Genomic DNA, 22,052 nt, shown 5'->3' with positions numbered 1-22,052 from the left:
TATCAGAATGTCAATAGGTAGTTAAAAAGTTCCTTGTGGAAGATGATTCTAATTAAGTATTAGAGTACATATTTATTAAGCGTATATTCAATTTATTTTCAGACTGCATTTCCCAAGGGGTCACTTTAGGGCTTATTTATATGCACATTCAAGGAAAAGTTATCACAGTCTCTTAGTTTATATTACATAAAGTTATGTAAACAGCAAAGACTAGCAGAGCTGAATATTTTGGAATTAAGAAATATTTTCCTGAGGTACTCAGGTCTCAGGGGCTAATTTCACATCAGTTCTAATAAAAAATATGGCTACTGATGATAATAATAATAATTATGAACTAATCTTTGTAACAAACTGCTTTGGGGAGCAATAAGAAGCTTGGAAGCTGAAGCAGTGTTTTATTCTTAGGATAATTACTTCCAGCAGTAAAAAGCACTTTGATCTTTTTGAGATAAGAGGAGGTGACACTACCTCATAATTCTAGCAATCAGTTCTTGATTAGTAGAACAAATCAGTTTGCAGCACTGTTGTGGAGATGTGAAAGACACAAGAGGGTGAGGAATGTGTTGTCATCGTCCTGTTGTTTCCATTTTGGAAAATGCTATCCTGATTTATATTAATGGCCACTCCCTGTACTCCTCCAGAATTTAGTTTAGTCCTATCCTAAGGGACATCTCTGTTCTCTTGTGCATTCTGTCTAAGACAGCAACATTTCCCAGAGGTACCATATTCACACAAGTTTTCAGTACTGTTTGTGATTATTGTGTTTCAGTAATGTCTGTGACTTTACTAAAGCTTTAGAGTTGTCAGTAATGAAAATTACTTTTTAGAATATTTCATTTTTATGAGCTAATTAACTGTTTCAGTGAAGTACTGTCTATATTTCTTGAGTGATAATGTTGTAGCTCTGATACCTTAAGGATGTTAAGGATATAGTGACTTTCAGAAGAGACTGTAGTTTTACTTAGATATACTGATGCAATTGGAGGAGGGGAAAGATGTTTTTCTCCTTAGATAAAATGGAGCTGTTAGCCCAGTAGTTCTGGATCTGCTTAGCTTGATTCATGATGCTATAAACTTGTTGAAATTATTTGGGTCTGAATTTTATAGCTGATCTTTCTCATTAGGTTAATATTTATTTTTAATGTGTTTGCTTCCAGATGCCTACTCATGTAGATAAAGAGAGAGTAAGGTATTTTCAGGATGATGATAGTATGAACCTGAAGGATTTGGTCAAAAATGAGAAGATGAGAACAGCAGAGGATCAAAACTCACTGTTCATGCGTATGGCATCAAAGGTAAAGTGTTGTATGTATGACTTCTTAATTAAGCATGTTATTATTAGAAATCTCAGGGAGGGCATGAGGCCTGAGTAAAGGGAAGGCCTGGAGGAAGATGGGAATTGTTTATGGTTTCATAATTATGCAGAACTGTCAAAACTAGGGGTCACTGTAAATTGTAGAATTTCCAACTACAAAGCGGGGATTTTTTTAACATCATGAAACATCTGAGCTGATTCTTAAGATCCACTTTAGAGAGTCACTGGAGAGACATAGATATTTTAGTGATGTGAGTCGCCTGTCCTATTTTACATGCCATCTGAAAGGCATTAGGGGTATAAAAGGAGTTAGAATGTCTAGTTCAGACCCAGGAGATTATGCTATAAAACTCTCAAATAAAAAGGCAGAGATCCCATCATAGGTATTGAGGCAATAAATTTGGATGAAAGACAGGGTTGATGAAGGGAAAATGTTTGTAATTTTGAATCTGAGGGAGGCCATGACTGTATATATATGCAAGAGGCTGTTGATGCTTGATATGAGAGTTGTTGCGAGTCTGCAAACATCATCCCATTGCTGGTGTGATTAAAAGGAGAATTTTGGAGGTTATGAAAAGGGAGAATTTAGGAACTTTTTAATGCACGTAGTGAACACATGGTACACCCATATCTTGAATGCTGCCCAAGCTGTTAAAGTGTACCCTGTAATCAGGGGCACAGAGTGCTGGCCTTTTGAAGAAAACCTAAGTAAACAAAATTTCTTCAGCTTGGGGAAGTGGGTGGATAGGTAGAAGGCAGCTGCTAGACTAGAACAATTAGCATGGAAGTTTAATACAATTCATCTCTTTTTGTTTCTCATATGGGAAATGGCCACAGAACAGAGTTTAAAATGAAGGAGTGGTTTGAGATATTTTTCAGTGGAGAAGGTAATTGTAGAACTGTATGCAGTGTGTATGCAGTTAATTGTGAGTGGGAGCAAAAAAAGATACAGCAACTTAATGAAATCGTTTCATTGTTAAATATTGAATAGAGAGATCTGGATTTTGACTCAGGATTTCCACAGTAAATGCTGAGGGCTGCAAACGTGTAGCAGAAGAGTCAATTCTATGAACTTTCCACCATATATTTTAGCCATTGCTGTAGATTGATTTTTTAACATAAAATGGTCACACTGAGTGAGAAAGGAACTGGGTTTAATATGTTTCATTCTAAAGACTTTTTTTAAATTTTGTTTTTGTTTCCTTGGTTTTGTTTGGTTTTTTTTTATGGGATAGAGTTTATTAATAATACAAGAATGTATTGTTTCCTAGCCTATGCAAATATGTAATTTTAGTTTTGGAAGGTTCTGAATTCCTACTAAGTTCAGTGAGCTTTGGATCAGGTGGCTACTCTGTGTTTCTTTTTTGTTACTAGGCAGAGATGTTCTATATCACATTATTTTATTAGAACAAGTTTCTTGACTAAACTTTTAAGATTGAGCCATACTGTTTATTTACTGGCTAAGTGTATTGGAACATGTTATTGAAGTAGATATTTTGTCAAAGCCATTACTTTTGCAATTCATGGTAATATAGTCCTTCAGTCCTATGCAATGTTACATTTATGTTTTGAAGGTATTTTTGTTCAGCTTTCATAAAAAGAAGCATCTCAGATGCCAATTGCTGTTAAGATCTAAAATGCTTTTGGTAGTTTCTGTGTAGGTGATTCTCAGATCTTGTCACCACAAAATGTGCTGATCTTCCCCAGGTGGTTGTTTCTTGATTTTAGATTAATAAACTGGCTCCTAGGCCTCCCCGAGATTTCCATGTCTTTCCATGTCTGTAGAATGCATTCTTATTCCCAGCACAAGATCAGTGTTACCACTGAAGTGTTGGCAGCAGTCTGGACAATTTGGGTGTGATCTCAGGTGTTCTAGATCATTATTTATGTACTTTATAAGCCAGTACTGCATGGAGTATCTGCATTATGATCTAGGGCTCAGTAAGTTAGTCTTCAAAATTCTTGCATCTCTCCAGTCATTTCAGCAAGGTATTTTATTCCAGCAGGAAGTCTAGCAAACAAACCTCTTTTGCCAGTTTTAGTGTGATAACATAGTACACAGATTTGACACATACAAATTACTTTCTCTTTCTGCCTTCATTTGAGAATTGAAAATATTATTCACAAAAATTAATCTGTCGTATTGCAGAAGAGTGGTGGGAGGAAACTGCTGCAAGTCTGCAAATAATATCCTAACTAGGATGGGAGAAGGGAGATCCTGTCCCTTACAGTCTGCTCAATAATTTCATTCATCTAATCATTGTGAATTTTCTAGGGCACTATTATTTCCTTCATGGATTTCCCAGGGCTTCTATCACTTTCCCAGACCACACCCAAAAGAAACTTCCAGCCCCATGGATGTTGAGGATGGAGAAAAGAGCTGCTGCTCTCACAAATGGGAACAGAATGAGCACGGGCTGGCATGTTTTCTGGCTTTTACACAGCTGAATGTTCTGCTCTAGATCAGTGTTACTTTCCTGATATTTAGTGCTTTAATGCTATCTCAAATGAAATACAGGCTAGTTGTTATTGAAGATAATAACATAATTGCAGTTTTGTACAGAGAGATGGGGATGTTGAAATAGAAGGGTATAATTCATGAAAGGATTTCTTTTCTTAAATGGGACTTGAAAGAAATATCAGTATGTAGACCCAAAGTCTCTCTTCATGAAACCTCTGTCTAATCTCATTGGCAAGTGAAAGTCTGTGTGTTCCAGACTCCTACTCAGATTGACAGACTAAACATCTGCAATGTTCAAGCCATACTTGTATTTATTAAATCTTTTTCCCACCTCTCCTTTTCTCGAGAGGTCAATGAGATGAGATGGAAGGATTTTGCTGTCTCCTTGCTATTTGTTTACCTATTGAGTTTTTGTTTTAAATTTAGATTCTGACTTGTCACTGCCCTGTTGTCCATTCTTATTTTTGTAGTCATGGTTCTAAGACAGCCCTGCTGTGCTTGAAGCTTTTACCTCCTGTTGCCCTTTGGCCTCTGTTTGAAGGTGGCTGATAGGGTTGTCACTATCTCAGCAGTTTGAAATGCTGCCTTTCCCACAGCCATACCATGCATGCTATTATGTCAATTTTATGAGTACCATGAAAAGGCCCACATCTTTAATTTACAGTGGTGAAAAAAAACTTTTTTAAAATCCAACACTAATCTTTTTGATATATGGAAAAAAAGCAGGCCTAGGGTTTGATTTGTTCATGTTTCACTGTTATGTCTCAAGAAAAAAAGAATCCGTTTAAATCACTATTTCTACTTTTTATTTTCTTCACCTTTGAAAGTAGTTTTGGTTCTCTGTTCTACTGTTGTAGAAGCATGACTTTAGGATACAGAAAAAGTCAATAAAACATTTGAAAACTGTTTTTTTTTTGACATCTCTAGAGTACAAAATATGTGTGAAGTCTTAGATTTTCACTACTGATAGCTTTAAGTACCTTGTCTGTAGTTTCTTCAGCCCCTGACTGTTGTAAGTGGTTCAATTTTCCCAAATTCATGCTGTTAAGACTTATGTAATCCTTTCACTCATGTCAGTAGATTCCTGTGGGTGTTTAGAGACTGATTCCTAGAACATTACCTCAAGAGAAATAACCTTGTATTTGTATGTATTAATTCTACTAAAGTATTTTTTTCCTTTTTATATTTTACTTAAAGAAAGAGAAAACAATTTATTTGTGTTGTTCATCAGGACATTTTAATTTTAGCCAGGAACTGATTTTATTTTAAAATATGTGCAATAATTCCTAAGAGGAATTCAGCAGTGAGAAATAAAATGCTTTATTAGTAATGCTGACCTTCCTTTATGGATTTAGCCAAGAACTATTCTGGTATTATAGGTTTGCAAAAAGAAAATTTGTATGTTGCCTTTCCTTGTTCCTGTAAAAGTCTGTAAAATGGAAAATTACTTTCAGCCTTATCATTTTTACTTGCTGTGCAAATCTACCTGTTCACATTTTTTGCATTTCCATCATCATAAACCAAAATAATAGTCTTGAAAAAAACTTAGAAGCCAAAGTGAAAAATGCAAAATGTTGCTGCTGCTGCTGCTATTGTTATGTAATGAATCTTTTACTTCTCCTTCTTCACATGGTGAAGCAATTTTAGCACAATATTTAATAGACATGATAAAGCCAGCAAAGCTCTGGTGCCCTACTGCTTTTTACATTTACTTAAAGATCATGTGCATGGTTTGCTGTAAAAAATTATTGTGATAACCCAAGAGAAATAATTCCCAACACCTTGTTCTGCTGCATATCAATTCAATGCACTAAACATCCTTCTGTGTATATTGTGTGGACACAAAATTAAAGCTGTTTGTGCCTGTGGAAACAAATCAACAGCAGTGACAGCTGGATTAGGGAATAAAACCTGGGAACAGTAAGAGCTGTGTAGATGCAGCCCATGCTAAATGGCTGCATAAGCGTTTAGGATTCTTCCAGAATTATGTTAAAATTACAAAATGTGTTGCAAATGAAGACTTGTGCAGGATGGTCTTTCCTAGATGTTAAAATTATGGCCAGGAATAACTGCAAAGTGAAATGCTAATCAGAATTTTCATAGTAGATTCTATGGCTGAAGCTATTTTTGTTTGGTTTACATTTTATGCCATTGACTTTATATAAAGTTTTATTTGTCCTAATAACTACTTACAGCAAAATCTACAGTTTTCATTTCAAATAGCAGAAACAAAAAGGTCCCTAGCCATTAAACAGTCCTCTGTAATCTGTTTTTTGCTTGACTTCTGCTACTCAAAGGTAATCCTGAACTACCTTGCTCACCAACATGGTGGGTAATCTTTTCTTGTCAGTGACACAGGCCTGTACACTCTGTACACTGGTATCTTAAAATGCTTTGATACTATGTTTTTGGAATATTCTTTAATTCAGTGTGGTGATAGGTTTTGAAAATGCCTATTCGCTGAATTATGTGATGAATTAAGCCTGCAAATTCAAATGTCTGTGTTCACAGGGAGACTGGAATTGTAATAAGGTTTACATGATAAAATTCTGCCTTTGTCTGTCTTAAGCAAATACTATTTGAGATCAGAAAATTTTTTCTGAGGTGATTTTGTTGTTCAGAATAGGTGCTAAATGCTGAATAAATTTAAATGTGATGAGATGTATTCTTATGTCGCTCAGGTTTGTATCCTAAAATAATAGATTATTATTCTTTGCAGCTTCCTAAAATGTATTATGATACAACATTCCACAAATATTAGCTCTGTCATTTAAAGACGTCAGTGTTGCCATGACAATTTAAACCCAAACTGATACATTTTATACAATCTATAGACTTTTTTTTCCCCCAGAAATTTTTCAAGCAGATGCACTTTTATTAGCTTATATGGAAGTAACTCCAGCTATGATTGTGTTAGCAAGGAAACAGGAAAAGCAGAAGTTCAATAGTTGCATACAAATTGGAGCAAAAAAAAAAAGCAGAAAAGAAACAGTACAAAAAAGCTGAAAATAACCACACTGGAACCATGCAGGTATCTTTTGTTCCTCTGCTAATTGTGTTTAATAGAATTTCCCATTTCATCCTCGAATTTCCTTTGAAATTCAAAGAGGGGAAAAAAGTATATTTGAGGTATTATAAAAGTATAATCTTGATCACTAGGAGTTCTGTCTCTTAAGGTTTCCTTTCAATATCACAGTGATTCTAAATTCTTTAGCAGGGCTTTTTATTCGAAGGGGCCACCCAAAAAGCAAGTAATAGCAGCAGAGGGAGCAATAAGGGACACAATGTGCAGCACGCTTGAGATGGAGTGTGTAGGAAGCCTGCAGTGTATAAGACTCCAGGGGTTTTACTCTGGAATAAGAAAAACAGAATTGGTTTAAAATTAAGCTGTGAGATATGGTACCCATGGCCTGAGTGTAGGTTAGCAGAAAAATGAGGCTGACCCTGGAGTGTACCTTGCAGAGATTTGCAAGAGTTACTTTAGGAAGTAGCCCCATGCCATGGTGCCTGATGGCTTCACTAATGTAACAAATTAAAAAGGGCTTCAATTATCTAGTAAATAGAATGTTATGTAATGAAATAATTCATGTAATATATTCATATTATTCATGGTAATTATCATGATAAGGATTTAATCAGAAAATACAACACTGTAATTTTTCCCTCTCTCAAATCATTCTAATTTATGCATAGTCAGATTCTGATTTCTGTCTAAACTCCTGTGCTGAATGGTTAGAGATCTCAGCCCTTTTCTTGGGTTTTGGCCACATTTGCATGTATTTGAGCTGTCCAAATGAAAGCCCAGAGGGCTCCTGAGAGAAGTTTGGATGCCTTCCCTGACTGCTGTTTAAATGTTTGCCTATTACAGGCCTCTCTTGGCCAGGGCAAACACAACTGTGATTCTTCTCTGTTGATTAAATGAAAACTGCATCCTGGTTTTGGAAAATCAGATGGATGGTAGAAATTACATAGTTGCACAATTATGCTATGAGATGTGGGAGGCTCTGTCATTTTGCCTGGTGCTAAGAGTCCTAAAGCTGCCTTTGTGTCCTCTGGTTCATCAGTGCTTGCCAAAAGAGAAGAGAAAGCTGGAAAAAAAGAGGATGTATATGAAGGAAGAATGTGGCAGATAAGCCCAGAATAAAGTAAAGTGAAATAGGAAAAAGAAGACTGGGGACTGCAGAGCTGATCTTTCTTGTGAACATGTCAATTTAGCACAGCTGTGGGCTTTGGCTAGTGTCTGGTAAAAACAAGGATTTCAGGTGCATTGCCCTTATAGATAGCTGAATTTACTTTGTTATCTTTAGGTAACTCAATGATCTATTGTAGGACATCCCAACTTTAAACTGATACGTCACGATGTCTCCTGCTTCTTTCTGATCTCTGTGCAGCACCTGGGCAGCAAGGGCAACACCAAATGATATCAGTCATGGCGAGGGAACTAAATACACAATTTCCAAAATGCTTTGGCTTTCATGTTTAGCAGGTGTGATGCTGCACCTATGATGCAGAACAGCAGCTTTTCAGCTACTCTAATACATCAGCATAGTTCCTTCTCTGGATGCGTACTAGCTCTGTCTTTTGTGTGGAAGAACATATGTGTGAAAGAAATCAGTTTTTAAATGATTGCTTGCTTTCCTTCTGGCATTTTAGAGAATGATTTCTTCTTGTTCTTTCAATTCCCCTTTAACTTCTTTTTGAGAGATTTAGTTATAGCCAAATAATGCAATTGGCAAAACTCGCTGGGCACCTTATTTTACAAATAGAAGTATAAATGTTTTAAAAGAGAGATGCAGCACCTCTCTTATGAAGACAGGCTGAGAGAGTTGGGTTCTTCAGCCTGGGAAGGCTCCAAGGAGACCTTATAACACCTTCCAGTACCTATAGGGGGATTAGAAAAGAGAGGGAGAGCAACTTTTCACACAGGCAGATACAACACAGAGTTATGGCCCCAAACAGAAAGAGGATGGATTTAGTTTAGTTATTCAGAAGAAATTCCTTACTTTGAGGGAAGTCAGGCACTAGGACAGGTTGCCCAGAGAAGTTGTGGATGACCCATCCCTGGAATGTCCAAGACCAGGCTGGATGGGGCCCTGAGCAGCTTGGCTTAGAGGAAGGTGATCTTTAAAGTCTCTGTCAACCTAAACCTGTATAGTTCTGTGGTCTGTTGGTCATGATTGTATCAGAAAGCAAAATCTGGATTTTAGACAGCACCTATTTTATAAAAGTTTGCTACTTTGTATGTAAGATTTTTGCTTTGGATCCCATTTTGTATACAGCAATTTACCCATCTTGAAGAGAGGCATCTTCCAGGCTATTTAAGAAGATGTATACTTATTCTATCACAAGGGATTCTGTGGAGTATTTTGATAAGTGCTGTTATTTAAAAGAGGTTGTGCATAAAAAACCAGGAATTTCCATGACTACTTCTAAGTGCAAGCAGAGAAAAGTAGTAATGGTATTCTGTGCTATGAGGGATACTCCTGATAACCAAAGTGTTGTGATTTCCACTCTTCCTTTCCTTTCAGTCTGTCAACTGTCATGTGTCCTGTGTATTTCCATTCTCATGGCAGAATTTTTATTTTAAAAAAACCCCAAGCTTTATGTTTAGTAATAACAAAATGCTGCTATTCTCTAAGCAGTGCTTCTGCTGCAGGTTTAACTTTACCTTTTTAATGCTTATATGACAAAAGAACAGAGATGTGATTTTAGACACTCAAACCACTACGTATTTTTTCTAAATCTCAGGAATCTCCTTTTTCTATTAAATGTAGAATAACAGCATTACGGTAAGGCAGAAGAAGACTGGAGTTGAACTCTTGAACTGTTAATTTTAGTCTGCAGTGCCTTCCAGTAGGAAATGCACATAAGCAGTTAAGTGTATTATAGCTGAATAAAATAATATTATATAGGCTCCTCATCAGTTGTTTGATAAAGAAAGTACTGAGCACATTTAAAATATGGTATTGATCTGTGTTAGAGAACTTCAGTATTTGGGAAAAGCAAGAGCTGTTGTCTTTTTTGGGAAAGTTACTTATGTATACTAAAAAAAACAAACCTGTCCTTTTATTTTTAATTTTTTTTTAATTAAATGAGATTATCTACAGAAACTATGCCTGGGACATTTGGAAGAATTTATTTCAGTTATGATAGCATGCCTTCCAAATTTCTTCAGCTAAGATCAGTCCTTTGCTAGGGTTACCTTAGTCAATATCCTGAAATGTATTAAGATTCATTGTGGTGTGCAGCAAGTGCACTCAGAAAGACTTAGGATTGAAGGCAAAGACTGTTTTCTTCCCAAAATGGCTTAATCCTGCTCACTTGGTAAGAATAACTATTAGCATATTTTCACAGAATGTGAATATGAAGTGCAGAGTCATGGTCTAGTTATTTCACAAAAGATGATTTAATGGTAGTCATAAAAGGAGAGGAGGAGGAGAAGGGAGAGGATAAAATATATGATATAAATGATATATGAAATTATGCATCTATTTAAAAATAACTGAAGTTATGTCAAGATAATATTGAAATACCTAGCCCTTAATTTGAAATAGAATATAGTAATATATTCTTCTCACTGCTGTCACACATCTATATTTTAATGTATGTGCTAAGATTGTGTATGAGTGTTCTCTGGAGAGGTACCTGATGATTCCATCTGCAGCAGATGCCATATGAAAGGAAGAAATGCTACTGCTTATGTGCTTCATGCTTTCCTCAAGGAAGGATAATACAATGAGCTAAGTGTTTTTTCTTGCTGTTTTATAAATGCATGCAATTTTTCTGCCTATCTTTCCAGCTCATGGAAAAAACTGACAGAGAGTACTACACTCTGGATGACATGTTTGTTTCCAAAGCAGCCAAGAGAGCACGCAGTGGGGAAGAGGAGGAAGTGCAAAGAAGAAAAGCAATCCGTGAGCACCAGCAACTCGCTGCATGCATGGAAAAGTGTCCCTACTGCTTTGATAGCAGTGAACTTTCTAAACACCTTGTTATTGCAATTGGCACCAAGGTAAGAAAATAGCAATTTAACACAAATGTAGAAATAAAAAAGAACTTACGTTAGAATGTTTAAAATTAGGAACAAAATTGCTTCTATGGAAGGATTTATTGTTCTGCATCTTCCTTTCCTTGCTCTTGCAGTTGATTCCACAACTTCATCGAGGGTGAGGAGGAAAAAGATAGAAATCTGTCATGAATTTTAAAGCTAATCTTTGATGTCAGGACTTCACGTTTGTAGAAGACAGGAGTAATAATGAAAGATCTCAGTGCAGAGATTAGACCGTAGGTGGATTTGTGGAAGATTAAATCACACTTCACTGGAGGAAATTTGAGCTAGTGAAGAACTGTATCTTGATATCAAAGAAAATTAGGTGGAGAATTCAATTTGCAAGCTTAAAATCCTTTGAAATAGACAGAAGGTTGGTTTGGAAAGCTTTCTGCTTACTGTTAATGCTTTTAAAAGTTGCATAAATATTTGGGTTTATAACATCTGAAATACTTCAATGTAACCTTTTTGGTAGTTTTTTCATCTACAGTTTTCTTTTGTTTTTGATGTTTTCATTTGATCTGAAACTATAGGTAAAGGAATTAGGTGCATAGATATGTTTTAAGGTATATTACATTCCTTTTTTTAGAGATTATGTATATAAATTAATGCAGATGCATATCTGTGTGTATATATGTGTATATAATCTGTGTTTATCTATCTAATAGATAGATAAATATAAGGATATTCTGGTTTTGTCTGGGATAGTTATTTTTCTTCCCAATAGCTGATACAGTGCTGTGTTTTGGATTTAGGATGAGTATAATGTTAGTAAGACACTGATGTTTTTAGTTGTTGCTAAGTAGTGCCTATGTAAGGATTCTTCTGCTTCTCATACTGCCCCACCAGTGAAAAAGCAGGAGGGGCACAAGAAGTTGAGAGGGGGCAGGGCCAGGACAGCTGACTCTAGCTGACCTAAGGGATATTCCACACCATATGACATCATGCTCAGTGGATAAACTTGGGGAAAAGTTGGCCAGGGGCCAGGACTTGGGAAGTGGCTGGGCAGTAGTTGGTGGGTGTGAGCGATTGCATTGTGCATCACTTGGTTTGTACGTTGTTGTTGTTATTATCATTATTGTTATTTAAATTCCTTTCCTTTTAGACTGTCTTTATCTCAACCCATACATTCTACTTTTTTTCTGGATTCTCTCCCCCTGTTCCACTGGGAACAGGGAGTGAGTGAACAGCTGTTTGATGTCTAGCTGCTTGCCAGGTTAAACCATGAGATGGAGAATGCATTTTAAATATGTATTTATATATATATATATATATAGACATATTATTAAAAATATATACAGCTGTGTATCTATATTAAAAATGCTGGAATGCACTAAACAGTGTAATGTCATAACAGCTATGATACCAGTTGGTTTATAAGGCTGGTATTTTTGCCTTGGTGGTGGAACTGCTCTCTGGACACTACTGGTTCATTTGAGCTGCTGGTGGATAATGGGCTCTTTTAAAAAGCACTAGAATTGCCAATACCTTGCTGTAATTAGTAGCTAATGGCTTCCTATGGTTTGAATTTAGCAAATGATGATTTTCTTAGCCTCAGCAATGGGAAGGCTTTTAATGCTGGAAAACTGGGCACTTGAGTTTTTGTTTGCTTTTCCTAGGTGTACTTGTCTCTTCCAAGCAGCCAGTCTCTTACTGAAGGTCACTGCCTGATAGCTCCTCTACAGCACCATACTGCAGCCACTCTTTTGGATGAAGACATCTGGGAAGAAATCCAGGTCTGCTGAGAAACTGTCTCCTGTTCTAACACTTCTGTAAAATAATTTTGTTGTGGATAATAATATGCTTGTCTTAAGTGAGTATTTTCATAATCTGCAGTCTGGCAGCTCTATTCTGATTCCACTAAGGGGCAGAACGGTCTCACATTGTGGATGAAAATTAGTGGTCAAATACTATCTGGAAAGAGAGGCAGGGTAAATACTGAAGCAGATTTTCAATTTGTAAGCACTAGAAGTTTCCTGGAATGCTTCAGAACATGCATCCTTGGAGGTCTTTGAAACCATGTTAAGGGAATGTCTATTGGAAATAAAATAGGTACAGCTGATCCCTTACAGAAAATAGAATAACTGGCTTAATAGGATTTTCTTGGCAGTGCCAAGGAAAAGAAAAGAATTATCAGAGCAGGCAGATCACTTAAAATGAAATACAAACATGTGTTTCAAACATGTTTACATATCTTCAGTTTTTAAATCTGTTTTTGGGTGGATATCAATTAAAAGAGAACTATCTTAAAATCAGTGAGATCCCTGTTTGAATCCAATTTTCTATCTTTTTTGAAAAGAATTATTAAAATAAAGTGCCAAGCATGATGGGTTGTGCTTTCCAACTCTTATGAGGACTTTTTGAAGATTGTGAGTTCTGTTTTCTTTGGAGATAGAAAATCAAGGGATTTTCTATCTTGTGCCTAAGAGATTGACTGTGTTTGTCAATCCCCCACCCCCTGCCATCAGGATTATTACAAGGGGAAAAAATTTGCAACCTCTTTTATTGAAATATTGGAGACCATATCAGACTAAAGAAAGACTTCATTGTTGTATTTGCTGAGATTTAAAACCATCATAATTTATAAGTTTGTAATAATTTAAAAAATGTTGGTCTTCCCTCAGGTCTGGCAGATGGATTCTCTGACTTTTCAAATTTGTTCCTCACATTGGGTCTCATGTCTAATGTTGTTTCATATAGTAAATTATGCTCCCTTCCAACCAGAAAGGAAAGGAGTTGTCTTATACATGATGAAAATGCCTAAGAAGTTTGGATAAGAAGCAAATAACTGCAACAAGTAGGATCAAGAGGAACAAAAGAGCATGCAGAGAAGTGATAAATATATTTAGCTTAGATCTTCTGTTTACACTATGCTCTTAACTAAATAATTATGATTTTTTAAATTGTATGAGAAAAAAAATAGGATAAAGAAAAGATAAGCAAATGCAGTCCTTGTCTTCAATACTAGTCTTTTACTTACTAGAAAAGGCAACTAGTTGCTAAAAACATTATTCTTTGATCTGGTAAATATATTCATAGACAGCTTAGATATTTCTTTGCAGCAAAGTATTTTGGAAAGTGATGGATACATGATTTTTTTTTTTCCCCCAGACTTCTATGTGTTACAGAATAAGGAATCTGGAAAGCCTTAGCAAGAATATAAGCAGACAGTCAATGACTAAACTAACTTTCTGATGGCAGAGACATACTTTTTATTGTTGAAGGGAAAAAAATTACCACACTTTAAGTATTCACAAAGGGTTGTATGAAGTATGTGTTTTAGCTGACTATTTTTGCTATTTTTTTTTTTTTTAGGATATGTTGCAGAAAAGCAAAAAGAGTTCCTTTATACTGTATGCCTTCAAGCTCTCAAATTTAACATATTTTGTTGTTTAGATGCTGATGTGCTCACTCGCCAAAGCAAATATGCATGGAATATTTTTAATATGAAAAGATACAAATCTTTATCCATTCTGTGTTGACATGTTGCATGTACTAATGTTGTGTGCATCCAAGCATAAGCCAAGCCTTCTAACTTCCCCTTATGGATGATGTTCTCCTTTCCAGTGCTAATTACTCTTTGCCTACTCAGAGTTTGGAAGAAAAGTCCAGTTATTTAAAAATAAGACAGTGCAACTGGGGAAAGTTAGCTAACATCTGCTCATATTCTAGGCTTTTTGGTGGATTTGTATTTCTGTTAATACTGCAGGGTAGCAGCTGTAAATAATAGTCTTTCTCATCTTTTGGTATCTCCCCACATTGATTGCTTCAGTGTGTTTCATAAGTAGAGGTCTGGTGGCTGGATTGACAAGGAGAAGACAAAAAGTTATTAATCCAGAGTAGCAGAGTAGTCACTCTGCACTGTAGAGTCCCATATCAGTCATGGAACACTGGGCAGTGTCTTCTGGCTGTAATTCATCAGTTGTTGTAGGGGAATGATGGTAGCATTCTCCTGTCATAGCTTGGAGCAGCTCATTAGTGAGGAAAAATTCAGGGCACAAGGGCCTGCTTTGAAGAGCTTAGGTGCCTAGTTTAGATATATATTTGGCCATGTTTCTTAGACTTCTGGTTTGATTCATACTGAGCAAGATGGCAAAAGGATGGATTTTCTATTTCTAGTCCTGCTCAATTGAAAACCTGGTAGTCATTTTTTTCCTTCTATTTTACTTCAGTACTTGCTGTTGTTGGTGAGTATTTGTTAGTGTTTGTTTGATTCATCAACTCTCTGTTTGCGTTAAGATGAGGAATCCTAAACCTTTAGATGGAATTAGCCTTTCTATGGTGCTGTATGTTCTTCTGAGCATTGTTAATTGGGAAAAAATAGCAGTCCAAAAAGGACTGCCTGTGAATTATGTGAGTCTTAGGGCTATGGTACCTTGGTCTATGAGGCTCCTACAATTTCAGTGATTTCTTGGCTTACACTGTGGAAATGGTATGGAAGCATGTATAAGACAAAAATCTTAAATTTTAAAAAGCGTTTTTCAAGATCTTGAGAAACTTTCAGAAACTTTCTCTGTCAGAAAGTTAGATCTTTTGTGTACTTGCAAATGAGTTTGAATGACTCTCAGAAATCATCTCTTGTTCTTGATAATTTGTTCAGCATCTGAACATTGTAAGCTATAGAATGATGCTCTTGCATATCTTGGATGCAAATGCCAACTGTCAAGAGCCAGAGAACAGCCAGAACCAGCTGTTTTGCAGGAAAGCAAGTCAGGGGTTCAAAGTGATGGTCAAGGCAGATGGGGGGAAGTAATCTCATTCACAAGGCACACTCTCATGTGCCAGACCAGGAGTCAAGTGATGGCCAGGCAAGTTTACAGTAATGGCTTAGGTCTGAGATGAAGTCAGGGCCAAGACCTGGCAAGTACCTGGCTGGGCACAGGCAAGTCCCTGTCCCTAAAACAGCACAGGCAAGGACCAAAAGTGACAGCCTGGACTTAATTGTAGCTCCTGAGTGACAGGGGGCCAGGTCCACACTTCTCACCACTCTTTAATACCCCATCTCTTTCTGCTGGATCTGATCCAGTTCACAACTGCATCTCATCACAGCTTCTCACCTGCATGGGCAGCCAGAGCAGGTGGAAGAGGCTGCAGGGCCTCTTGGTGTGTGCAGGACCCAGACACTGCAGTATCAGAATTGTTTGCTTAAATACACTTTGAATAGGTGCAGCATCTCGTTCCTCTGACAGGGAACTGGTAAATGTAGTTTGAGGCCACATGTATTGAGTAGTACATTTGCTTTGCTTCCATACAGTGAATATGGTGACTTTATTTTTGGAGGCAGTTATTAATATTTGACTTAAAGATCAAGCATGCCTAGTGGAAATACTTTCCTTTTTAACTTTTTTTTTGGTTGAACTGTATAATTGGAAGGAGTAGTAAAAGGGTAATTGTAACTATAGTCAGTAAAAGCCAGGTCATTGCCTTCTTAGAAACTGAGGTCTTGGGACCTACTGTTAAAGCCATGTTGTTTTATGGAGCACTACATTTAAGAAGTTCAGCATTGTTTCAATTTTAGCTGTGAAAATACCTGATATTTCTTAAAACTGAGTTTATAGTGTTAATTATACTGTGCATTTCAAAACAGTTTCCTAGACTTCCTATGTTTTTATCGTAGGAAATATAGTTTATATCAAATTAGTAAATAATACAGAATTTTCCTTGTCTGATTGCTACTGTTTTCCATTTTATTGTTAGTTTATTACAAATATAATATGCTAGTGAAATAATACATTATATCTGAAAGTTCTGCAAAGTTGGTTTAAAACCACTTTTTTTTCCCCTTTAAACAGATGTTCCGAAATGCATTGGTGAAAATGTTTGAAGCCAAAGACTTGGACTGTGTGTTCCTAGAAACAAACATGAGTATGAAGAAGCGATATCATATGGTGTATGAATGCATTCCTCTTCCTAAAGAAGTAGGAGATATGGCTCCAATCTACTTTAAGGTACATGAAAATGTTTTTTTTCTGAAGTCATTTGATTGCATATTTTATAATTCATCTATTTCTGGAAAACAGTTTTGATATTCAAGTGCTAATTTTGAAAAGATGTATTCTTTGATCCTTCTTTGGGATACATTCTCTGCTAATATTCCTTATCTTAAAATATCTTATTCCTGATCCTAAAATAAGCAGTGTGAGATAACTAAGTTTTTCAAGTAGTCAGTGGAAGAGCTGTTTTTCACTGAGCATTTGTCCCAAGTCTAACTACACTGAAAATACTAGAAGAAGATGAGATAATTGTAGTCTCTGGAAGTGCTTTAAGGATTGCAGTACTTCTTACTTGAGTTCTGTAAACTTAAAACACAATACTTATGCCTTGGCAAGCATTAAATGAGAAAATAATGTTACCTGTTTTAAGAAATACCAATGTAGATTTTGTTTCATCCCCATTTTATTTCAGTAAGCCCAAATTTTACATGTATCTTAGGCCTCTGATGAACATTCTACAGCATGATAGATATTTCTTGATAGCTTTTCTGGTCTCTTTCCCCTGACCTTTTCTTAAAATGTTCATTGAGGCTTTTGCCTGGAACTGAGTCCTTCCAGCTTTCAGCAACTGACTCATTGTTTGCCTTTTAGAAGTAAATTATTTCATTTGATTTTGGAAATACTATTTATGCTTGCTGGAAATAATGTGATTAGGTTTTGATGAAGTATGGTGAACAACAATGCAGTAACTTTTATCACATTTGAAACCCTCCACCTGTTAGATCTGACTGCTGTGCTTCAGATGCTGGTCAAACTTGTGTTTTACCACTATACCCAATTCCATTCTATGGGGAATACAGAGTCAGCTTTGGATTTTTAAGGACAATCATCCTTCTAAACTGGATTCTTTTGGTGTTTAAAAAAGAAAGAAGGCTAATTTAGTGTAATGAATTCATAAGAGGTTTTGTATGGAGTGAGTAAAAGAGAAGATGACCTTTTATTTGAAACTTGTGTCAAACAAAAATTAAAATAAAAAAGAAACAGAGGATTTGACTTGAGTGGGTCTGATTATATGATGTCTTTGTAAAGTGACTTGTGGAAATGAGAAAGGTTACCAAAAAAGTTACTTTGTTAAGAAGCAATTGTTACTTGCAATACTACAATGTACTTCACTACAGTTAATTCTTCATTTGCTGTATAAGGACTATTTTCACCTTTAGATAATATCATTTTACAGAAAGCTATAATGGAGTCTGATGAAGAGTGGTCCATGAACAAGAAGTTAATTGATCTTTCTTCAAAAGATATTCGGAAATCTGTAAGTAATGAAGTGTTTTGTATCCTGAATTTATCATCAAATTCTTCTAATATTTTTCCATTGCTAATTGTTTCAAAGAGAGAAGAAAGGGAACACAATTAGATTAGTGCATCAGAAGATGGCATAGGTATGAGGAAAATTACCAGTCTGCACTTCTAACTGACATTAGGGAGAAGATTCCCATTTATTTCAACAATTGGTGGACTAAGCTGCCAGCATTAGTTAAGAACAAAGCTGATACTTTGAGGACATGTACTGGCATAATTTTCTTGATTAACTTTAAGAATTAGGGTAGATCAAAGATTTGCAAATTACTTTCCTTGAACAAATATGATGTGTCTTTTTCATTAACCTGGAACAGCCGTTTGCATTGCTAAGTTTATGAAGTGAAAATATAAATAGCATTATGAATCTTTTTTTTTTGTAAAACAAGGGTACAATGTCCTCTCTGTTTCCTGGATACTGAGATGAAACATCTTTATATAAACAAATCTTAAAGGAATGATGCTTTTAAGATTCAAAGATTGTTCTGTCGTTTTAATATTGAGGTGGTAGATATATGTTATATAGCCGTACATTTTTGTGACTTATGTATGTATTGAAGGTAGGCCAGTTTTCAGATTAAGTCTGGACAATTCTTTACATTAATGCAGTGTATCTGAACATAAATTGTTACCCAGTTGTGTGATTTTAACATTACTGTAGAGTAGGAAATGTCTGTAGGCTTCAGGAAGGTGAGAGAGTGTGGCCTAGAGAGTGAGCTGAGGTTTGGGAGTTTGGGGAGTTCTACTGGGAGATGGTGGTATCTGGCTGGAAGGTCAGATATGGCTGAGACATCACCTAGTAGGTGGATTGTGTGCAGAAATTGTGAGAAATAAGACAAAGCTGACCTTTGCTTTAAGGTGTCACCTGCCAACCCATTTTTCATTATTTCATTATATTTTTAAAGTCCATTTAAGGTGTTAAATGTTTCTTGCTGTGCTACATTGCTCATTTATATTAAATCTTAATGATTTTTAGAGTCAGTATTTCAGGTGATGTATGGAACATGCCTCCTGAAAGTTGCATGGTTATTTGGACTGTAGTAGAGAAAATGCTTATGAATTGGAGACTTTGTAAATCTTGCCAGTACAGAAACATCCTCAGCAATTAATGCAGTGAAAAATAACTTGTTGCAGTGAAACAGCAGAAATTACTTGCAGTACTGTAGCAATAAATGGATCCACTTCTGTTAGACTGAAGGGTCTTTGTTGTGGCAGATATCCAGCATCTCCCCCACAGGCTGACAGAATTATCAAGGTCTGATTTGGCAAGTTAAGGGTAATATCTGTCCATTCACATAGAGGGGGTTTCTGGTAATCTATTGTCCAAAAAGATGTTTCCCCTTCCTCTTGAGTGTCAGTTTTCTCACAAGGTAAATATTTCCTATTACCAGTCAGCATCTTGTCTTTAATAAACACAGCTTGTTAGTGGTTGTCTTAAAATTTCTGTTAAGGTTATATAATTCAGAGATGAGGAGTCAGGAGGCATTTGCCCACTGTGCACACCACGGACTGGTGTCCACATCTCTCACCTGCTATTCCACCTGTGGCCTCTGGAAGTTCTGCCACCCCAGTCATCCTTTCTTCAGTGTCTTTTTGTCCAGTTGCTGTATGTTGTTATTTTCCATTACCTGCTTTTCTATTTCTCTGTTGCAATTTTATCCTATGTGTAGTTGGTTTGAGAGGTAGTTAAAATAAAACATGATACTATCAACTGCAAAACCATGTTCAAATTCATTCTCCTGTGGGGAGGTTGACCAAATGCCAACAATGTTTGTTAAATGTTTGAAAATATGCTTTTGCATGTGTAGGTTCCTAAAGGGTTGCCATACTTTTCTGTGGACTTTGGCCTTCAGGGAGGATTTGCTCATGTGATTGAAGATCATCACAATTTCCCTCATTACTTTGGAAAGGTATTGTTATATAAAAGATTAATTTACCAATTATACTCTGTTTTGGAAAATTTAAGTAATTAAACCAAGATGCTGCCAGAACAGTTACTTTGATGTACTGTATCTCAGTTCATTATCTATTTTTTTCTTGATGAGTCATTGTATCTTGGCTTGTTGAATGAAGTAGTTGATTTTTTCACTAGCTGATATTAAGATTGGGATTCTAAATTTGTGTTTCTTTTCATTTGTGAACTGCTGATATTTGACATTATAGGCATATAATCTTATAGATGGAAGATACTTGTATCTACTTAAGAATTTTCATGACCATAGTATTAATACATAAGTGCACTGACACCTGCTTGCATAAATTAGGGTGCATACACATACAAACTCATAGACAGCTACAACCAAAACCCTTGTGTGGTTAAATTGCTATTCATGGTATGTATAGTGTAAAATGTACATACAGGGAGAGCTTAATACATTCTTCCTTTATTATGTCACAGAAAACATTTTTTGAAGGAGTCAGTGTTGCAAAAACATTAAGAGTGATTGGGGAGAAATATAACACTAGAAACAGCAAAGCAGGCAGCTTTCTTTCTCTGAATTTACCTTAATCACCAATGCATTAACAGTCTGGCAATGTTAGGATGTTTAAGCAGTATGTAGATGTGCTGTGCTTACAAGAATTTTGCTGAGGCAATCATCTAACAACTGCAGTTCTATGTTTAAATTGGTATATTTTTCAGATTTTCAAGTTTTAATTAACACTTGAAGAAAATGGACAACTCATAATTTGAAAATGCATATTTCTTTATTCTTTGATTAGATAGTGTTAGGTAATATGGTAATTTTACATTTATCATTATCTATCTTATTTGTACTTGCAAAGGAAATTATTGGTGGCATGCTGGACTTGGAACCACGGCTCTGGAGAAAAGGAATCAGACAGAACTTTGAGGAGCAGCGGAAAAAGGTGTTGCAGTTTGCACAGTGGTGGAAACCATATGACTTCACCAAAAAGAAAGAATGAGAACAACCTGGAGTCAAGGACTATATAAGCCATCAATTACACTAAAGGATACTTCAGATGTTAAGAATAACACCAGTGTGTAATGCATTGTGTAATATTTAAAAATGTAGGATATTGTTTAATTGTTGATGATCTGTTTTGTTTTGTACACTGGATCACATGTACCTGCAGACCTGGAAAACCAGATTTGTACAGTGAGTTTAGTTTTATCTTTTTCAGCTAAGCCAAAAGGATAAGATCCATGTGGCCACTTGAGTTCTTAAAAATGTAACTTTTACTTTTGGAGTTTTTATAATCTTTGAGACAACTGATATTTTTTTATATTGTATTAAGCCAGTGCTTAATTATCATGGTGAACTTTTGTTAAAAATGTACATTTTAAGAACATTTTGATTAATACAAATACATTGCTGCAGAAAGAGATTGTACAGAAAATAGTCTTCTGATTTTGTGTCCTTGTGGTCTTTAAATTGAGGTCATTACAATAACATAAACATTCATGAAGGATGTGATTGATAAACCTGCTGTTGCCCCCCTGAATAAAAAGAATATTCATTTTGGTAACATTGAAAAAAGAATCTCAAGGGAAAATGCTCTCTGATGGCCAGCAAAGAAGAAAATCATCACTTGGATCTCCCCAGGTGATTCTTCTACCCTGGGTATCCCCTCTTGTGCCATAGGTGGTTTTTGATAATACTTTGCCCTAACAGTTTCCATCAAGAGCAGCTCAAAATCCCTACTTGTTTTCCTGCTTGTGATGCTGTTAGAACTGGTTGAAGTGTACTCTGACCAGAGGCAGAAGATGCATGTTAATTGATTGTTAAGCATGGAAGTCACTAGGAAATGCCTGCGTGCTATTTCAGGGACCACTTTCCACCAATTTCTTAGCTAGATTTTGTTTTTTCTTTTGTGTAGAAGATAAAAAGTGAGGGTAGGGAAGTGTGAGGTGGGAAAAGGATGATTCTTGCATCAGTGTCCACCACTTCCTGTGGAAACCCTGGCATAGCA

At 36.0% G+C, this 22,052-nt stretch overlaps 1 protein-coding gene across 1 annotated transcript in view; it reads left to right on the top strand.

Annotated features, from left to right (window-relative positions):
* Positions 1-21,465, top strand: part of CWF19L2 (CWF19 like cell cycle control factor 2) — a 59,436-nt gene extending 37,971 nt beyond the window's left edge. The window contains exons 12-18 of the mRNA XM_079314956.1: positions 1,158-1,295; positions 10,576-10,788; positions 12,444-12,560; positions 16,617-16,772; positions 17,995-18,075; positions 19,928-20,029; positions 20,904-21,465. Coding sequence (XP_079171082.1) covers positions 1,158-1,295; positions 10,576-10,788; positions 12,444-12,560; positions 16,617-16,772; positions 17,995-18,075; positions 19,928-20,029; positions 20,904-21,044 — 948 coding nt within the window. The 3' untranslated portion in view covers positions 21,045-21,465. The remainder of the gene's footprint in view (positions 1-1,157; positions 1,296-10,575; positions 10,789-12,443; positions 12,561-16,616; positions 16,773-17,994; positions 18,076-19,927; positions 20,030-20,903) is intronic.
* The last annotated feature ends 587 nt before the right edge of the window (positions 21,466-22,052 follow it).

This window comes from Erithacus rubecula (assembly GCF_903797595.1).
Source record: "Erithacus rubecula genome assembly, chromosome: 1".
NCBI lineage: Eukaryota > Metazoa > Chordata > Aves > Passeriformes > Muscicapidae > Erithacus > Erithacus rubecula.
Note: the sequence above shows the minus strand (reverse complement) of the source record. Positions and strands in the feature narration are given on the sequence as shown.